At 38.8% G+C, this 17,481-nt stretch overlaps 1 protein-coding gene and 1 long non-coding RNA gene across 5 annotated transcripts in view; one reads left to right on the top strand and one right to left on the bottom strand.

Annotated features, from left to right (window-relative positions):
- LOC124214403 (uncharacterized) overlaps positions 1–17,481 on the bottom strand; it is a 77,288-nt gene that overhangs the window by 3,794 nt on the left and 56,013 nt on the right. For 2 of the 3 annotated variants that reach the window (XR_011177216.1, XR_011177215.1), the window contains one exon: positions 389–2,647. The exons of the other annotated variant lie outside the window; for it this stretch is intronic. This is a non-coding gene — a long non-coding RNA (uncharacterized lncRNA). The remainder of the gene's footprint in view (positions 1–388; positions 2,648–17,481) is intronic. 3 annotated transcript variants of the gene reach the window in all.
- jdp (DnaJ domain-containing protein) lies at positions 7,453–16,694 on the top strand. 2 transcript variants are annotated; one of them, XM_046616662.2, is made up of 4 exons: positions 7,623–7,924; positions 9,548–9,649; positions 10,927–11,043; positions 11,234–16,694. In XM_046616662.2, the coding sequence occupies exons 1-4, from the start codon at positions 7,841–7,843 to the stop codon at positions 11,444–11,446; spliced, it is 516 nt and encodes a 171-aa protein (XP_046472618.1). In that variant the 5' UTR covers positions 7,623–7,840; the 3' UTR covers positions 11,447–16,694. The 2 variants fall into 2 exon arrangements, with proteins under 2 accessions (XP_046472623.1, XP_046472618.1); XM_046616667.2 differs by lacking the exon at positions 9,548–9,649 and having other exon boundaries at positions 7,453–7,924.

The following is a 17,481-nucleotide window of genomic DNA, read 5'->3' as shown; positions in this document are numbered from 1 at the left end:
AAAGTTCTGGTATTTGCTTCATTGTATACAGAATCAACACTGTCTTTGTGCATGTGACGCAAACCGAATCTGCCCGTAAAATTTTTTCTACATAATGCTACAAATTACGTTTACACATGCACGTAGGTATAACGTATTGCGATTTTATGACAATAAATTTCGTGAAAAAATACCACAGAACAATCAGCTAAGTGCTGACAGATTTGAAACACTACGCACAGCAATTTTAGCTATAATGGAACGACGGTATTGTCATGTACCACTCATCAATTACAATTTGTTGATCCTGGTCGTTCGGTTTTTGGGTTCGATTCAACATGTTATATGAAGCATGAATACTGGTTTGATAGTAAAAAACATGACGTTTCCAATAATCAAACTTGTAAACCTGAAAATAATCCGTAAGGTCAAAAGTCGTCAGGTCAAGGACCTGGACAGTCAGAACTACGGAGCGCTTGTCCTAGAACTCGAGTTTCACCAGGCAGCGCGGACCTGCAGCGCAGGAACTACGGAGCGCTTGTCCTGGAAGTCGAGTTCCTGCAGGTAGTCGCCGTTGAGCGCAGAAATTACGGAGCACTCGTCTTGGAAGTCAAGTTTCACCAGGTCGCGGACCTGGAGCATAGAAATTACGAAGCGCTTGTCTTGGAACTCGAGTTTCACCAGGTAGCGTACCTGCTCCACAGAAACCACGAAGCCCTTGTCCTGGAAGTTAAGTTTCACCTGGTAGTGGACCTTGAGCGCACAGACGACGGAGCACTTGTCCTGGAACTCGAGTTTCACCACGTAGCGGACCCGGAGCGCAGGATGCAGGAGGTTGAGAACCCGGTACTCGAAATATGCGGAGCGCGACTCTCATCCGTCCGCTCTACTGCGCGGTTGTTTCCAGACTGAGGAATTCGGCCAGCTGATTTTCGTCGTCGACAATAACTATAGATCGATGACGTCAAGAGAAACACATTTTGGGTGACGTCACTTTCTGAAAATCCGAACATCCGTCATCCAAATTTTGGTATCGAACTTTAATACTATGTATCACATGATGCATGATGCATGATGCATGATGCATGATATATGATGTATAATGTATAATGTATGATGATATGATATAATGTATAATTACAAGATCAAACAAACTCACCTGTAAGTGACGTGTGATCGGAATTATATGGAGAGCCTTGTTCGAGGATGATTACATTTGTAGAGTTACCGACAGGTGAACATTAACAACGTTTTTAGAGCTAGAAAACAACAGATAGCTGCATCTCTATGATCCCCACTGGGCAGCAGCGTTCCCGACTTGTTATATTTTTCAGAGCTTTGTGTTTAGAGGAAATAAAAGGAAAAATAGTCACAGGTTGTTCTAAGATGATTACGGGGAATTAATTATTATTTAATAATAGGGTGTAATTGGGATGGGAATGTAATCATCTTCGAACGAGGCTCACCATATAAATCCGATCGAACGTCACTTACAGGTAAGTTCATGTGATCTTGTAATTATATCACGAGTCTCGTTCTCGAGATTATATTTGTAGATGTTCAGAAAATGTGATATTTTCTTCTTTTGTTCACACTGTATTTTTTTTTTTTTTTTTTAGGTAAGGTTCTGAGACCAACTAAGTAGGAACATGTTGAGGATTATCTGTACGAGACTCGATCAAAGAGAGCACAAAACTGTCGCTGGCTGCCTAGATCGGTTGATTGTTAAACCAGGCAAAAACCTTTCAGCCCTGAGTCCAACCCGCCGTCCTTCGGATGATGCCTACATCTACGCCGTTTCTGAAATCTGCAAATAACGATGCGTGCCTGGCTCTGTAGCCCGAGAATACTGCTGTATTTACACCCGCTTTCTGTATGAAGGCTCTTATCCACCGACTAATTGTCTGGGCGCCTACTGGTTTATAAGGTCTCTTCATCTCGAGTTTTTTACAGTCTCCTTTCAATCTTTCCGTAAAGTTGACGTTGTCTAACAACACCATAGCTGTGCATAAGACAGGTCGATTGTTAAAGAACGGCAAGACCAGGCTTGGTTTAAATCGACCCGGCCGAGAAGTCTTAATCAGATCCGGAATTTCCATTGCATTACCTGCCGAGGACACTGAAATGTTATCGATATCAATCAGCTCAAAAGTCTGAAGCCTGTGGGCTGTAATCAGAGCCAATAGCGTTGCTGTTTTTTCGGCCATTTGTTGACTTGTGAGCGAGCACTCGGGTTGCAAGGATTCAATCAAGTCGAGGACCGGTTCTGTGTCCCAAGTACTCTCGTATTTGGTCTTTGAAGGTTGATTTCTATAGATACCACGGAAGAAACGGCTAATGATCGGGTTATCCGAGATGCTATGTGACAAAATGAGTGATATGCGGATCTGGCAGTGTTCAGCGAACCACATCGTGCTCCCTCTTGAAACTTCCTGGATAAGAACCGGAGCACCTGTTTGACTGTGGCTCCGAATTTATCGTAGTGGTGCTATCTGCAAAATTCCCACCAGCTTCTTAGGCAACTATTATATTGTTTTAAGGTTGATTCCAATAAAGAATCTACTAGAACGTCGATCGCCTCTTCTGGAGCGTCCTTGTTTGCGAAGGCTCTTCTGATAATACTCCGACTACCAGGGTAAGATTCTTCGCCATCGGATGACCCAGGGTTCTGCAAGATGACAATAATAAATCAGGGTTAGGTTTGAATTCTATTAACTTCTTAGTCAAAAGTGACACGAACAACGGGTACCACGCCTGTGTAGGCCAGTGTGGCACTGCAAGAGTGCCCGTAGCGCGGTCCAGGATTATCTTTCTTAAAACTCTGGCAACCAGCGCAAACGGGGGAAAAGCATAGAAATTCATACCACCCCACGAGATCAAGAAGGCATCAACCGCCGTGACTTCGGGGCTTTGATAACGCGTACAAAACCTAACACACTCCTTCTTTATTCTCGAGGCAAATAGTTCTGTGTCATGTGGACCAAACACTTATATGATTTTTCGGAATACGAAATCCTCCAACTCCCATTACGTATCAATATTATCTATTCTAGATACTGCATCCGCCTCGATGTTTTGCTTCGAGGGTATCTAGGATGCAAAGGCCCAGAGCTGTCTGACTTTGCACCACTGCCAAAACTCCCGTGTTGATTTATTTAGACTCAGCACCTGGGTACCCCCCAGTCTGTTAATATAGTAGATGGCCGTCGTATTGTCCATACGCAACAAAATCTCGCAGCTGCGCAGATTGGCAGCGAAACTTTTCAACGCAAGGAAGGCTGTTAACAGTTCGAGATGGTTTATATGCCAAGTACGCTCCTCCGCGCTCCAAAACCCGTGTGTACTCGCGTCCCCACACTGAGTACCCCATCCCGTAAGTTAAGCATCTAAGCTGATTCCTAATTTATACAGGGACGTGCGGATGGGATTCCAATTTCTTTCTACATTGATCTTCCATCAGGTAAGATCTTCTTCCAGCCAAGACTTCACAGTCATCTTTGCGTCGTAATTGCCGTTCTTCAAAATCAGAGCAGTTAGTTTCTCTGTCTCCAGCCTTTTACAGTATAACCAGCCGTAGGCGACTGCCGGACAGGAAGCCACTAACACTCCTACCAGATGCGCGAATTCCCGGATTTTACATTCCAAACCTACGGGGAACTCGCTGATCGTCTGTGAGGTCGCTGATCTTTTATGATCAGTCAATTCTAACGCGTATTCTTGTGAGTCCAAAATAAAGCTCAAGAATTTAAATATTCTACTCGGTTCAGTGCAACAATTTTTATTGTTTATTACGAACCCCAGGTCATTCAGCAGCCTAACCGACGCCTGTATATTAGTCGTGCATGACTCTCGCGAAAGGCCAAAACATAACAGATCGTCCAAGTAAATTGTTGGCAGAAAACCTTTTGCGCGTAGTACATTCATCACTGCTTTCATCACCTTGGTGAAGACCAGTGGTGCTGTGCAAAGACCGAAAGGTAGACACGTAAACTCATATATCTGGCCCTCGAAACTGAATCTCAAGAATTTTCGGCTCTGGCGATCCACTGGTAGCAAGAAATAGGCATCTTTTATATCTAGCGTTGCCATGAAAGCGCCTGGCGACAATAAAGCTATGGCCAATCTTATGTCCTCCATTTTAAAATGTCCTGGAGGTAGAAACTGATTTAGCCGCTTAAGGTTGAATATAAATCTACTGGATCCCTCTGATTTTGGTAGAATGAAGTACGTTGATAGAAACTGGCCTTCACACGGTGTACATGGCTCAATTGCACCCTTTTGTAACAATTTGCTTACCTCTGTTCTTAATTGATCAGAATTTTCCTTCGATCTCGGAGCTTCAGATGGTACCCGCGATTGTGACGGGGTGAATGAAAATTTCAACTTAGAACCATTTATGTAGCCAAGAACAACCGGGTCCCGGGTTATGAGTTTCCAAATCTCCGAAAACTACCTTAGTCGGCCAGCTTGAACACTTACCTCTACTTCCTCTGATACGTCGACCGATATCCCGACCGGCTGTGCTGAATGATCGCGATTCTGTGTATAGCGATTCTGATTCGGATTCTGTTGACCCCTGAACTTCTGAGGTTGCGGATGCTTTGCGTATGGCTTTTGTTGGTTTGTTGTTGTTGGCCCGTCTGCTTGAACCTCACAGACAGGCCCCTCCAGTTTCCCTGATTCGTCTTCTGGTTGAGTTTCTTCTGCTTTACGGCGGGTTTAACGACATCCTCACTCGTCTTTTCGATCGCTTTGGCACTCCTAATATTTTCTGTGAACGCTGTACCGTATAACCACTCGTCCGGTATAGCTGCCTCCGGAGTTGATTTGAAGGATTTATTCAACAGTAGCGTGATCAAAGCTTTTCGAGTTACTGAATGTTGGTTAAAGACATCAGTCATTAACTATCCGGCATCGCACAAATATTCAATGAGCGCAAGACGGTCTACACCGTCCTCAGGGTTTCCTATCAGCATTGAGATTGCCGGACCTAGGGCCGCGAGCACTGAACCCACAGTATGGTCGGTATGGTCGAAGTGAGTATCACGTTTAGCAGCGATCTCTGACAGCAAAGCCGTTACCTCGTGGTTCATTTTTGGCGCTTCCATACCACAAGGGCCGATGCGAGAGTATTTCTCTACCAGATCTTTCCTCAGGTCGGGTGAAAGTCCCTTCGTCACCCAAATCTTCCAACGTGTAACCAAATCGGGGTGGAAATCCGCAATATCGTCCATAGCAGCTGATGGATCGTCACCAAGCATCCCTAGTATCTATTCGTCAAGCGCCGGGGAGTTTATGTCTGGTGTTTGTGAATTACCTGCCAGGGACTCGGCGACACTGTGGTCATTCAGTGAGGCACTATGGCCTGTGTTGCTGACACTATGTTCATTAGTTGCGACACTATGGTCGAAGAGCGATCGCTTGTTGCGTTCGTCCCCATCCAGTGGAACGCTCCTGACACTGGAAAGAAGTGAAGTAGCCTTTGAGCCGCTCGACAGATAGCTGTTAACGCGCTTTCGCAACATGGCGTCCCATGCCTCCTTTTCGGTCCGACGCTTCAGTTTCTTCTGAAGCTTACGCCACTTATGAGACATGTCTTCTTGGTCGTCATTCGAGTGCCTCCTCTTCCTCGTCTTCCCCATTATCTTTAGTTGGAGTTTTTCACCACTCCGCGATATTACTCAATAACGAAAATGCAGGATCTAGCCCGATACGTCTGAATGATTCAGCACAACGAAACAATATGACGAATCGGGAACGCTGAAATTTGGCAGTGGCGCGAAGCGAGGCACTTATGGATCTATGCTTCGTACATTGCGTCAAAAAAAAGCACAGAAGCCGATAGAGGTTCTCGAGTTCGAAACTTCAGCTGAAGCTTTCGATCGAATCGTTAGTCATTGGGGTACGTTCCAAATTGATCTATTCGCATCGCGGAATAATGCGAAGTGTTAAAGTTTTTGTTGTTATCATCGCGATCCAGATACCTGGATTGGAAAGATTTGAATGTTTATGCCTTTGTACCTTTTTCGATGATTTTATGAGTAATTAGAAAAATTATATCGGATCAAGCACAGAGTATAGTGGTGGTACCAGACTGGTATACACAGTCTTGGTATTCTCTATTCACTTCCCTTTTAATGAAACCATCTATGGTTTTTGAACCATCTTCATACCTACTTCTTTCACTTTTAGACTGATGCCTCACCCTCTTGCCAACAAGTTATCACTGATTATCTGAAAATTATCACGGAAGAGTTCAACCGGAAAAATATTTCGGAAGAGTCCATAAACCTTTTGATTGCTTCCCTGTCTACTCCAACTTTACTGTGAAGCAGTACAGTAAACCGAATTCGCATCACGAAGATCTGCAAATCAGTGTCGAAGCACAATTTCACTTCGCGACGACCTTTGTAATAGAATTCAAGAGTATTCTATATCTGCCGCATTGCAGTATATATACATTTTTGTACCACCTGTACGTAGTTTCGTAGAATGCAAAGGATATTTCTTTTCAAGAAGAATAACCACCAAACTAGCACTGCACGACCGTATCTCGCGTAAAAAATTGATTAGATCTTTGGCTGAATCGGGCTGATTTCATGTTACGTTCAACAGTATTTCGTAAGTTCCTAATTCATTTACCAAGCATGAGGTCTTTCATAAACGACGTAACGCACTTAAGAGAGCGGGGGGTAGCGAAGCGTTACGATTTCTTGGGGAAGAGGGTCAGAGCCGTTGCGACGTAACGCTGCTCACTGCCTCTTTATCTTTTCCCAGAATTAATGATTTTTCAACTCAAATTTGGCACGGATTCGGTTATATTTTACCTGTATTATTTACTTAAATATACCCCGAATTCTACTGAAGCGGAAGCGGAAATCTATAATAATAGTTGTTAAGCCAATGTTACGTTGCCTTCTGGGAGAAGGAGGCGGGATATGCAACGCGTTATGCAATATTACAGAGGAGGAGGGTAGTGTCTAAAGCTGCTCAAAAATATCAATACGCAGTTTATGGTCGGCCCCGATACAACTTGTAAGCATTCAACAGGAAGCTGTAGTATCTTCATACATTTTAGCTGCAAATCATTCTTCAGTATTTTGTTTCGGTTTCGAATTTCACGTGAAATTGGACAACATCATGCGCAGTCCTCAAGATCATGTGGTACGCCTACCTTTACCGACCGAGCAAACCCACCCTTTTTCTTCCTATATAAATTTGGCCTCCAAACTTTCTAATTTTATTAATGACCCTTTTACACCTTCTTCAAAGGCATTTATTTCAGATTTATCGTCGCTGCAACGCTCAAATACGGTCCCTCTACAAAACGTAATACCTAAGGAATGAGATGAGCAGGGTATATATCCCTCAAGTGTGAATGTGACAATGAAATCGATTCTGCGCTTCACGCCGAGTCCACACGTCGTTCTGAGTCGGCGTGATACCGAAGACTGGACCATTACCATGAGGAACCAACTACAGAGTACCGTTCAAACAGATTGAGACCAAGATAAGAAGAGCAGCCGGGCAAGGTTATTCCGTTAACGAGTGAAAGTTGAAGTTGGCCGCTCGCTCTGAGGTCGCTAGTGTCCGGCAAAAGTCCAGCTTATACGTTCATAAATACGAACTGCGCAGCTGCTCACGTTTTAACAAAGTCCGCGAAGAGCGCGCGCGCCGCCAATCCAGGGCGTCGCGAAGCCTTGGAGGCTTTTTCTAGGCCACAGTCGCTCATTCACAATTACGGATTTGCTCGACAGGCAACAGGTGCAAACCTACTGACGTTACTCAGCTACCCCAGTAACTTTTACTAGGCAGTGTTAAAGTTCTTTTTTGACCATCAACAACAGTAACAACACAAACAATGAGTGTCGATGACATATTGAGTTACAAACCCAACCCGGACGAGGATCTCTACGCTCTTTTGGGATGCGATGAGTCTGCGACGGTGAGTTTTCGTTATTATCCGTTGAATTTACCCATTAAATTTCTAATTAAATATCCAATCATACTAGAACATTTTCTTAGCCAATAACTTCGAGTACGTGCGCTCTGTGAGGCCGAACGCTTTTCAACGCTATATTGACGTATAGCGTGAGCCGGAGGTCTGATCGACATCGTGATTATCGTTTTTTGCGGTTTAAATTGCGCAAAGTGTTCTTGTTCACAGCCGTAAGTTTACCACACGGATTTCACACGAATTGGAATGCTGCGTATCTATTCGATTTTAAACGCAAATGTTTTTACCGCACACTTGGCTGAATCATTAAATGACACATTGGCTTTTGCTGAATGATTTTACAATACGGTTTTTATTTATTGCCGAATGCCCGGTCTTGATATCGCAAATTGTGATGATATATTTGTTGCTAGACATGAGCAGTTTCCTTTTTCTTAACTCTAACATTCACTTCATTGGTATAGATACGTTCAAATGTGATGATTAATATTTTTCTCACGAAGTTTCAACATCGTTATTTTAATTCTATCGGAACCATTTGAACACACTGTGAACACAGATTTCTTTCTGTTTATTGTGATTTTATGATTTGTGGCGTCTCATCTCGTTTAAGCTGTCAAATATCAGCATGGCAACAACAATAAACTGCGGCACTTGAAGTAGCATTAAGTTTTTCTGTATATCTCGATTGTCTCCACATTGAATAAATCTAAACAATTAGCTTCTTTTTTATTCAGTCATCAGCTCACGACTTTCATTTTTTCATTTTCAAGAAATACTCGACTTGTGCGAATTTTGTTAATCGCTAACAAGCTTCATCCTGTTGTGATTATTGATGCTAACCAATATTCATTTGCAACTCAGTAATTTGCGCTAAAAATATGGTCTATTGATCAAGACAATAATTGGCAAGATGATCATGTTTTTTCTTTTCATTAGTCACGATTAAGAATCATGGTCTTAATTTTAAAGCCATCTGGCTACGTCGTCATTTTTTTGCGTTTGGGCATCCTAGCTCGAAACTGCGACTACGCAAGATTTATCGAACGGTCGTTTTGTCGTGCTGGTGCATATTGAACCAACCATTTTGCCTCAAAGATTCGTCGTTATAGTATTTTATAATCGTTGCAACAATCCACAAGTTCGTTGTCGACTAGTTCTCGATTATTATGAACGTGGGAATAACTAATTGTCGCTTGACGTTATAATTAATCCGAAGCTTATAACCTGGACACAAGCTTTCAATGCGGCTCGAATTCGATAAGCTTTTGAAGTTATAAAGCAATGAAATAATGTAAAAATATTAGTGAGGGCCTCGTTAACTGGATGGCAAAATTCTAGTCTGTGGCTCGTGTTAATTAATCTGTTCAACTGATGGAAGCTATTGAATATTTTAAAGAGTGATATAGTCGCTGTGTTTAATTCGATCAATATGAACGGCGTGACATATTCTGAATTTTGAAAATCCATAAAATCGAGAAGAAGTGATATTTTACACCATCAACTTCAGGTTCTTCAGCTTGGGCGATAAAAAACTGTAGTTGTCTTTCAACCCCAGCAACTTTTGTAACGCAGTCCTACTACGTTTCTATAAAGAGGTGTTTCTTGTAGGTTGAACAAATCACCGCCGAATACAAGGCACTTGCTCTTCAATATCATCCTGACAAAAACGAGGGGAACAAGGAGGCCGAAATAAAATTTCAGCAACTCAAGGTGACTGATCACTTCGTGTTATGTAAAAGATTTGATTATTAAGACTGAAAGTACACTTCCCGTTGGCGTTGAGACGTGACGCACGTAATGCGTGTGGCATGAAAAAGAGATCACGGTGAATTTCAAGAAAACTGGTAATCTTTGCCTGTATGAACGTTGACAAATAGGGAAAATCCAGATTGAGTCACACTGTTATCATGTTGCAAACATTCAATGGCTTGAACAGTATATTTAAAAACCAGCAGTTCAAGCAACATTTTTGGCTTCCTGAAATTCTTTTATTAACTACAGTAAATAACAAATTGCACAAAGTTGTTTAATTTTCTCGACTTTCATCGATTAGGAATGATCAATGAACTGATGTGAATTTTATAAATCGAAATACGTTGTCAATCTTATTAGTTTTATAAAATGGTACAAAAAATATATTTTTCTAGCCAGAGTTAGAGCGTGATTTAATCTATATTTTCTCCATTTTTCAACTGTGATTTGTTTACGAATGAATTGAATTCCCCGTTATCTGCAAAATGAAATGTAACAGAAAGTTAAGGACATACTTTTGATGATAATACGCTGCTTTTTCGAGATTCGTTCGAAAACGTAGCTCATATGTCTCATACGTAAATTGTAGATGTGCATTAACAATATAGTACTATTCTTGTCAATCTAATGAAACATTGTACTCAAATTGGGTCTTTGCATTCGAAAAAATAACATCATTTTTCAAATGTATCTAACGCAAACACAAAATAATTAGATAACATTTTATGGGGGACACTATATTATTTTAGTTTTAAACCTACTATTCTTTCTTCCATTTTCGTTTAATCGAATAAAGAAAAAATATTTTTCTGCTTGATACGTACACAAAATTATTGCATGCGAAGACCCAATTCAGCAGTACAACATATCTTCATTTATACTGTAACTGAATGTTTCATAAAAATGTTCCAAAATTTTTTAAGTCTTAGTATTCGAACTAGCCAGGCATGCTATTGAATTCATTTATGACTAATTTTGAAGATATCGAGAGAAGTCATTACGCGCACCGCGTTTGATATTATACTCCCGTAAAATACTGCGCCTAATTTTGAAGACGCATCTAAGGCATAAAACATGGAAATAATTCTGAAGAATACCCGTACGATCGTGGATTTACTTCCTGTTCCCACCCGAATGGAAATAATTTCTATACATCAAGCGTTTATAAAACGTACCGGAGTTCATTCTTGACTATAATTCACATACGTCGTAAATAAGAGAAGTTGAATTTTTAGAATGCCAAGGAAACTCTCTGCGATCCGGAGAAAAGGCTCAACTACGACAAATGGCGACACAGTGGAATTTCCATCAGCTACAAACAGTGGCTGGGTATGAAGGAACACGTTCATCAAGTAAGTGTTTTACTCTATAGGAAATAAGACCGTCCAACGATTTTTTTCTTCCTTCTCCCTTTTTGTTCAATTCGTAATTGGAACGCTTAAAGGTTCCTGAAAGCTTTTCTGTTTGAACTCTTAAAAGCTTCTTATATTTTCATTTGAAAAACGAAATGAAGCAAGTGACATCGTTGTTTTTCTGAATCAGTCGATGCACTGGACTACTCCCAAAACCAAAGACCGAATGTTACCTGACGCAGCCGGTGGCTCACCTGGTCATGTCAGGGGTCAACCAGCCAATGCTCATCGTCGAGCCTCGGAGGGTGGCGCAAACATTCATTACGGTGCACGCCGTGACGTCAATTGGGATTCCCAGCCACCAAGTGAGGTGGTAAACAAGTTTCGCAACTACGAAATTTAAGAGACATTATTACATTCAAACACCGTCGACTCGAATTCTTGCAAAAATCAACTTGAACAGATTAATTTTCCTCAGAACCACTTTGTCTAGTTTGTAGGTAAATCAGAAATGAAACAAGATACTGAAAAAGATACCCTATGGATTAGGAATATTCTTGCCAGATTGTTCACGTGGATATGTGTCTATGTATACATAGTATAAAAATACCCTTCATCACTGTTACAACATTACACCGATCTAGAATCTATCTACAAGCTGCGCGCTATATACGTCAGCCATGTTGGATCTCTTCTTCATCCTTCCGAGGCTTTTACTAAACCTCATTGCTTATCGAACGATGATGGGTAATTTATGTGCCAATATTTTATTAGCCTAGAGCGAAGTAAGCCAGGGGCATTTCACGTCAAGTGAGCTACCTCCAGATCCCGATATCCTCGATTTTTCTTCCGTTTCAGGACATGTAAAAGTTCCCTAATTTAAAAGAAAAAAAATTTCGGGTCCCAGTTCCGAGGTTCTCGAGAGTCAAAATTCCATAGTTTACGAAATACGAGAATTTTCTATAGATATTAGCCCGGAATTCAAACATTGTATCGACAAGAGCAAAGTGATTGATGGAATCGACTTGAATCGAAGTTGCCGAAAAAAATTATTTCAATTTTTCCGAAAATATTTTGGTTGCCAAAAATTAATACGAAAGCAAAATACCGAAATTTTGTCAATTACATTATTCTGAACCGTCCAAAAAAAAATTTCTTCAACTTTAACGTATTTCTTTACACTCAACGCTTTTAACACTTAACACTCCAAGTGCAAAAATTCGATTGCCATTTGCCATGAAACAATGTTGCATTTTTTTTTTTTTTTTGTAGTAGTCTTTTAAACTGTGTCATGCTTTCAAATTTTCAAAAATTATTTTTTCAGTTTTCACACATTGTCTTGCCAGTGATAACATCTTTCCAGAGATAAAAAATATGATTTCTATTTGATATAAAATAATCTGCCTTTTTGTTTGTTTTCTTGATAGTAAGTGGAAATAGAGTTTCCTGACCTTAGTGAAGGTGTTATTCGGGATGAAATAGCGTGTAGAATCCTTTTAGACTAGATACAGGGCGCCCTAAGTTATCGGTGTGCGTTTTTAAATATGTCTTATTGTTAAACTGGATTATAAGCGTACTTACCCAAGGATTTAGCAAAGGGTATCGCAAACAGGTCAAATAGAACTGGGCTGTGCAAGTTTAGGACATATTCTGTGTCCCGGTAAGCGGCTTTTTTACGTGTATATCTACCCGTTCGTCCTGTTGAATCCACGGACCCGATGTATCTTAAGTTCAAGATTCCGCTCAGCTTCCTCGGAGTTACGAAACAAATCCGCCGGTGTAGCAATATTTGCTCCAGAATCTTTGTCGTTTCTAAATGCTTTTAGCTTAATCTTTACGATTTTTGTCATTTTTGCGTCGTTAAAAAGGACTTGATTCACCTATTTTTAACTTGCCCAACGTATTGCGAAGAAAAGTCCTTGCATATGCATATGCATACGTACTTATAAAACTCCTTGCTATTTGCTCGCACTTCCTTATTTTCGGATTCTATTTCAGTTGATTTACAGGGGATTTGTTCTTTTATCTGAGACTGTACATCCGTCATTTTACTCTTGATTCAAGAGAACATACAATTTGAAAAAAAACACAGTTGATAGAAAAAGAAATTCTATGAATTTGCTTTTTCACCTTAGGTTGGGTTCATCTTCAGGGGATTATTTCCACAGGTCAACAGCTAATTTAACTAAATGACAATAAGTGATTTACCCCTGAAGACGTGTGGTTGCGTTTTGAGAAAAACATTTTTTATTTTTTTTTTTCTCAACATGTATACGTCCCCTTAAGCTGCTGGAATGTAATTTGCCATTTAAATTATTCATATATACTTTATACCTCTACGGTTTACGTTCAGCAGAACAAAAACTTCTTTCAAATTATTTCATGGCAAATGAAAATCGAATTTGTCCATCTCGATGAAGACGCCGTTGAGCGTCAAACAATGTATAGAATCCGGAAAAAATATTTCAATATTTTTAAGTACGACGCAGTTGACGAAATTTTGATTTTCATCTTTCAAATTGATGTGCGTGCAACAAAATTCGTTACAATGGTCTTAATACAAATCCATCGAACACTTTATTTTTGATGATAAAATATTTCGATTCCGAGACGATATCGATAGAAAATTTTGGGGTTTCATAAACCGCCAAATTTTGACTCTGGAGATCCTCGAAACAGGGATGTGAAAATCTTTTTAAAAAAATCAGGGAACGTACTCTCAGATGATAAAAAAAAAATCCAAAAAGGTTATTAACTAAATGGAAGTTATCGGGGTCTGGAAGTGGACCAGTTCACGTGGAATCCCCTAACACTGACTGGGTGACTGACATCGCTGCGAATGACCCATCGACGATAACATGTAATGTGTAATATCAATTTAAAAAGTGTGTCAACTTTAGTACCTACCAATAAATTCAATTCGAAAATGTTTAACGGTGTATCGAGCAGAAAAATCTGGCATTACCAGGTTTAACTGTGAATTTAAATTTTGACAAGTTGTATCTATTCGACCCGAAAATTATACGTCAACAAAATATTAACGGTCAGCGACCTGCATACGGATTAAAAGTGCGCTACTATAAACTCATTTAGCCAAAAAAATTTGCCTTTTCAATTAAAATCAACACCTCTAAGTTGTAGCTAAAACTTCGAGGCTTAAATCACGCGAAGTCGAAAACCGTCGCCACAATCCCTCGTAATAAACGTGAATCCGACCGACCTGAAACTTCTAAAAAGACTGTAAGCCGTTGCTGTATGATTTGCAAGTTTTCGTGAAATCGATACTTTGTAAACCGAGTATCTGGATTTGCGTAAATGTAACTTTTCGAGGCTTACACCTCAAAAACAGTCTTTCGATACGTGTGCAAAAAGGGAGTTGTGTCGAGTAAAACTGGCCCAAAGAAAACTATTTTCATAATTCCACTTCGATTGAATTTCCCAACATATCATATTCGTGAATAAAAAAATTATTATTGTAACTCAATTTACTTCTTCGTAAAATGTAACTCAAATTTTCTAATTTTTATGTAAATCATGAGCCGTGACTTCTTTAGGTGATCGTCACTAACAGCGTGAAATTTGAATATCGGTATCTACGGTACTATTCTTCAACGCTCTTGAATCGCACACGATTTCAATATCATTAGGATAATCCTTTGCGTCGCGTTAAACAATGCGAACTATTCTGTCCTGAAATAACCCTCATATATATTGAAATATTGTGTAAACTGTACGAAATATTTTGAGAGACGTAGATTAGATAGAGAATAAAATATGTACGTTGTATAGTCATCAAATAACTGTCGATCAATGTTGCCCCACCTCCGATATGAACCCTTCAGGAACGAGATATATATATATATATATATATATATATATATATATATATATATATAACAGAAACAAAACAATAACAAAAAGTACCATATCCCCGGGAGATTTGGGTCGTGTCGATTTAACGCGCGAATCATATAAATATCGAGAGAATTAGGAATGTAACAATAATTACATAATTATTTATTCAATTAGGGGAATAATTTGTGTTCACATTCTTCCGTGCGAAAAAATTCCACATTATCCATTTATCTGAGCATCTGCGATTTGTAATCGACAAGGACCAATTCCCACGTCCCGACAATCTTTATATATTAAATATTATATAGTGCGTATATATATATATGTACTGTATATAAAAAAAGTATTATATATCAACATATCCGTAAATATTATATATTGTATAGAAGGTAGCGTATATTTTGTGAAAGAAATGGTCACAAGTTATACATTTATCTAATGACATATTTATTATATGATTTATAATTTATTACGGACGATGATTTCCGTTGGTGCAGCTCTACATTCCGTTTATTCCATAAACGTGTGAGTGTGTTTATTTTATTTGTAAATTGTTAAGTTATATTTTACGCATTTACGTACAAATGAGATCACCGTGTACATTTTATAATATTATTGTATACTAACATATAAAATTGCTGTGTAAAAGAACGTGTAAAGATGTATATTATAAATATTTATGGTTTCCATCTGTGATCTCACTCGTTGGTGATATTTTAATTCAATGGTAACGATATATTATACAATTGAAAATAATACGGTCAACATTCTATATACCTATAGTACTTGTAGCCCCGACGTGCGCTAAAAAACTCTAATTATAACCGCAAGGATGCAAAGTTGTAGGCGCTTTTTTTACTACATTTACTTCAAGTATTGCATGCATAATGCATTCCACCCTAATGCACCCATTCTGTGACCCTGACGATTTCGGAACTTTTTATAGAATGATAGTTTTCACTACCAAAACTAGGAAAAGATATTTTAGAGATTTTTCTGTATGCATGTATTTGTGAAAATTTGAACCATCTCAAGAACGTCGATTTTAAGACCAAAACTGAGCCTGTAATGTCAAAATGATCAGTTGTAGAATCTTTATTTGTGTATTATACTAATTTAATTTTAAAAAATTGTATGGGAAATGGGCGTAAAAAAAATTATAACCGATTTCGTCGAAACTATTCAATTTATAAATTTGAATCCAGAAAAAAACCGATTGGTCATCACAATTCCGTTTGGGAATAGTATCATAATTGTTACTTCGTGAAGTTCATTCAAATTTTTTCAAAAATTATATTAATTTCGTTCTTTCAGATAGGGGGGTTAATCTTACAAAACGATAGGATTAAAAAACTTTTATACTTATTTCTTATTAGTTTTCTAAGTGAGAACCTACAGATGCAAAACAAAGAAAATACAAAATGGTCAGAGCCGTAGGCTGGGTAAACTGGAATGGAATGCCCTTTGTATTTTTCGAATGAAATGAAATGTCTATCATATGATAAACTAGCTACTCCAATACATTTGACAGACTCAGGCGCTCACATCGTCGGTACCGCAGGCACAAATTGTGAAACATTTTAGTTTGTAATAATATCTATAAGTATGAAAAAAAAGAGAAAAGTGAATTTGAAATATTAGAAACGAAAGAAATACAGAAATTTATGTGACTACCTTGTGAGTGACGTTGACTAAAACGCTACATACGAGTGTGTTACTAATTGTCGTTACTTGATAAAATATTATGTACTATCATTTAATAAATGTGTTAATAAAATACAGTGACGTTAAGTGAATTATGTATACTATTTACACTTCTCTATGCCGCAAGTAAATTTAATCGTGGAAGTCAGGTGCGGTGTGTGCATTTTCATATCTTCACTACAAACCGTGTACGGAGGGAAAGAAATTCATCAACCAACAAAATAGATTTTTTTGGAGTCCGTTCAGTTCAATCTGGTATCCATTATTTGTATCAAATACAATGACGTCAACTCAACAATGTCGATTTAGTTAGTCGGTCAAAATGATTTAGTCAGGCGAATACCTTGATTGAATAAAAGTCTTTCTTGTCGAAATCGAGTGAAGTATTGATTAGAGTGAAACTTTTGATGTGTTTCCGGAATTGAGTCAACTGAATGTCATTTCATTGGAAGTTTATGTATCGTTCTTCCAAGTACCATGTTCGATGATAGCAACAATTAGATACTTCAAACAAAATAAGTACATGAATCTAGCCAACAAAAAATTTTACAGAATATATTCATCGTAAATTTCAGTATATTAGAACTATAAACGGCCAATAGGCGGCGAACTTTTTCGCTACGGAAGTAGCTTCAGAGACAATTATAAAACCAGGTAGTTGGTTGGGAAGTCAGGTACAAATAACGTAACATAAATTTATCAACAGATCTACTACAACCGGAGAAAGCATAATACCAAGTTTTGAGTCATCGAAGTTGATATTGACTACAGATAAACAAAAACTATTGATACGTGTTCAATTTATACTTCTATACATATATACAACAATCAGTTTTATAGTTTTAAATATCTGGTGAATCCCGAAAAATTTTGAGCCAA

The sequence above is a fragment of the Neodiprion pinetum genome, chromosome 1 (assembly GCF_021155775.2).
Source record: "Neodiprion pinetum isolate iyNeoPine1 chromosome 1, iyNeoPine1.2, whole genome shotgun sequence".
NCBI lineage: Eukaryota > Metazoa > Arthropoda > Insecta > Hymenoptera > Diprionidae > Neodiprion > Neodiprion pinetum.
This window is presented reverse-complemented; position numbering and strand designations above follow the sequence as displayed.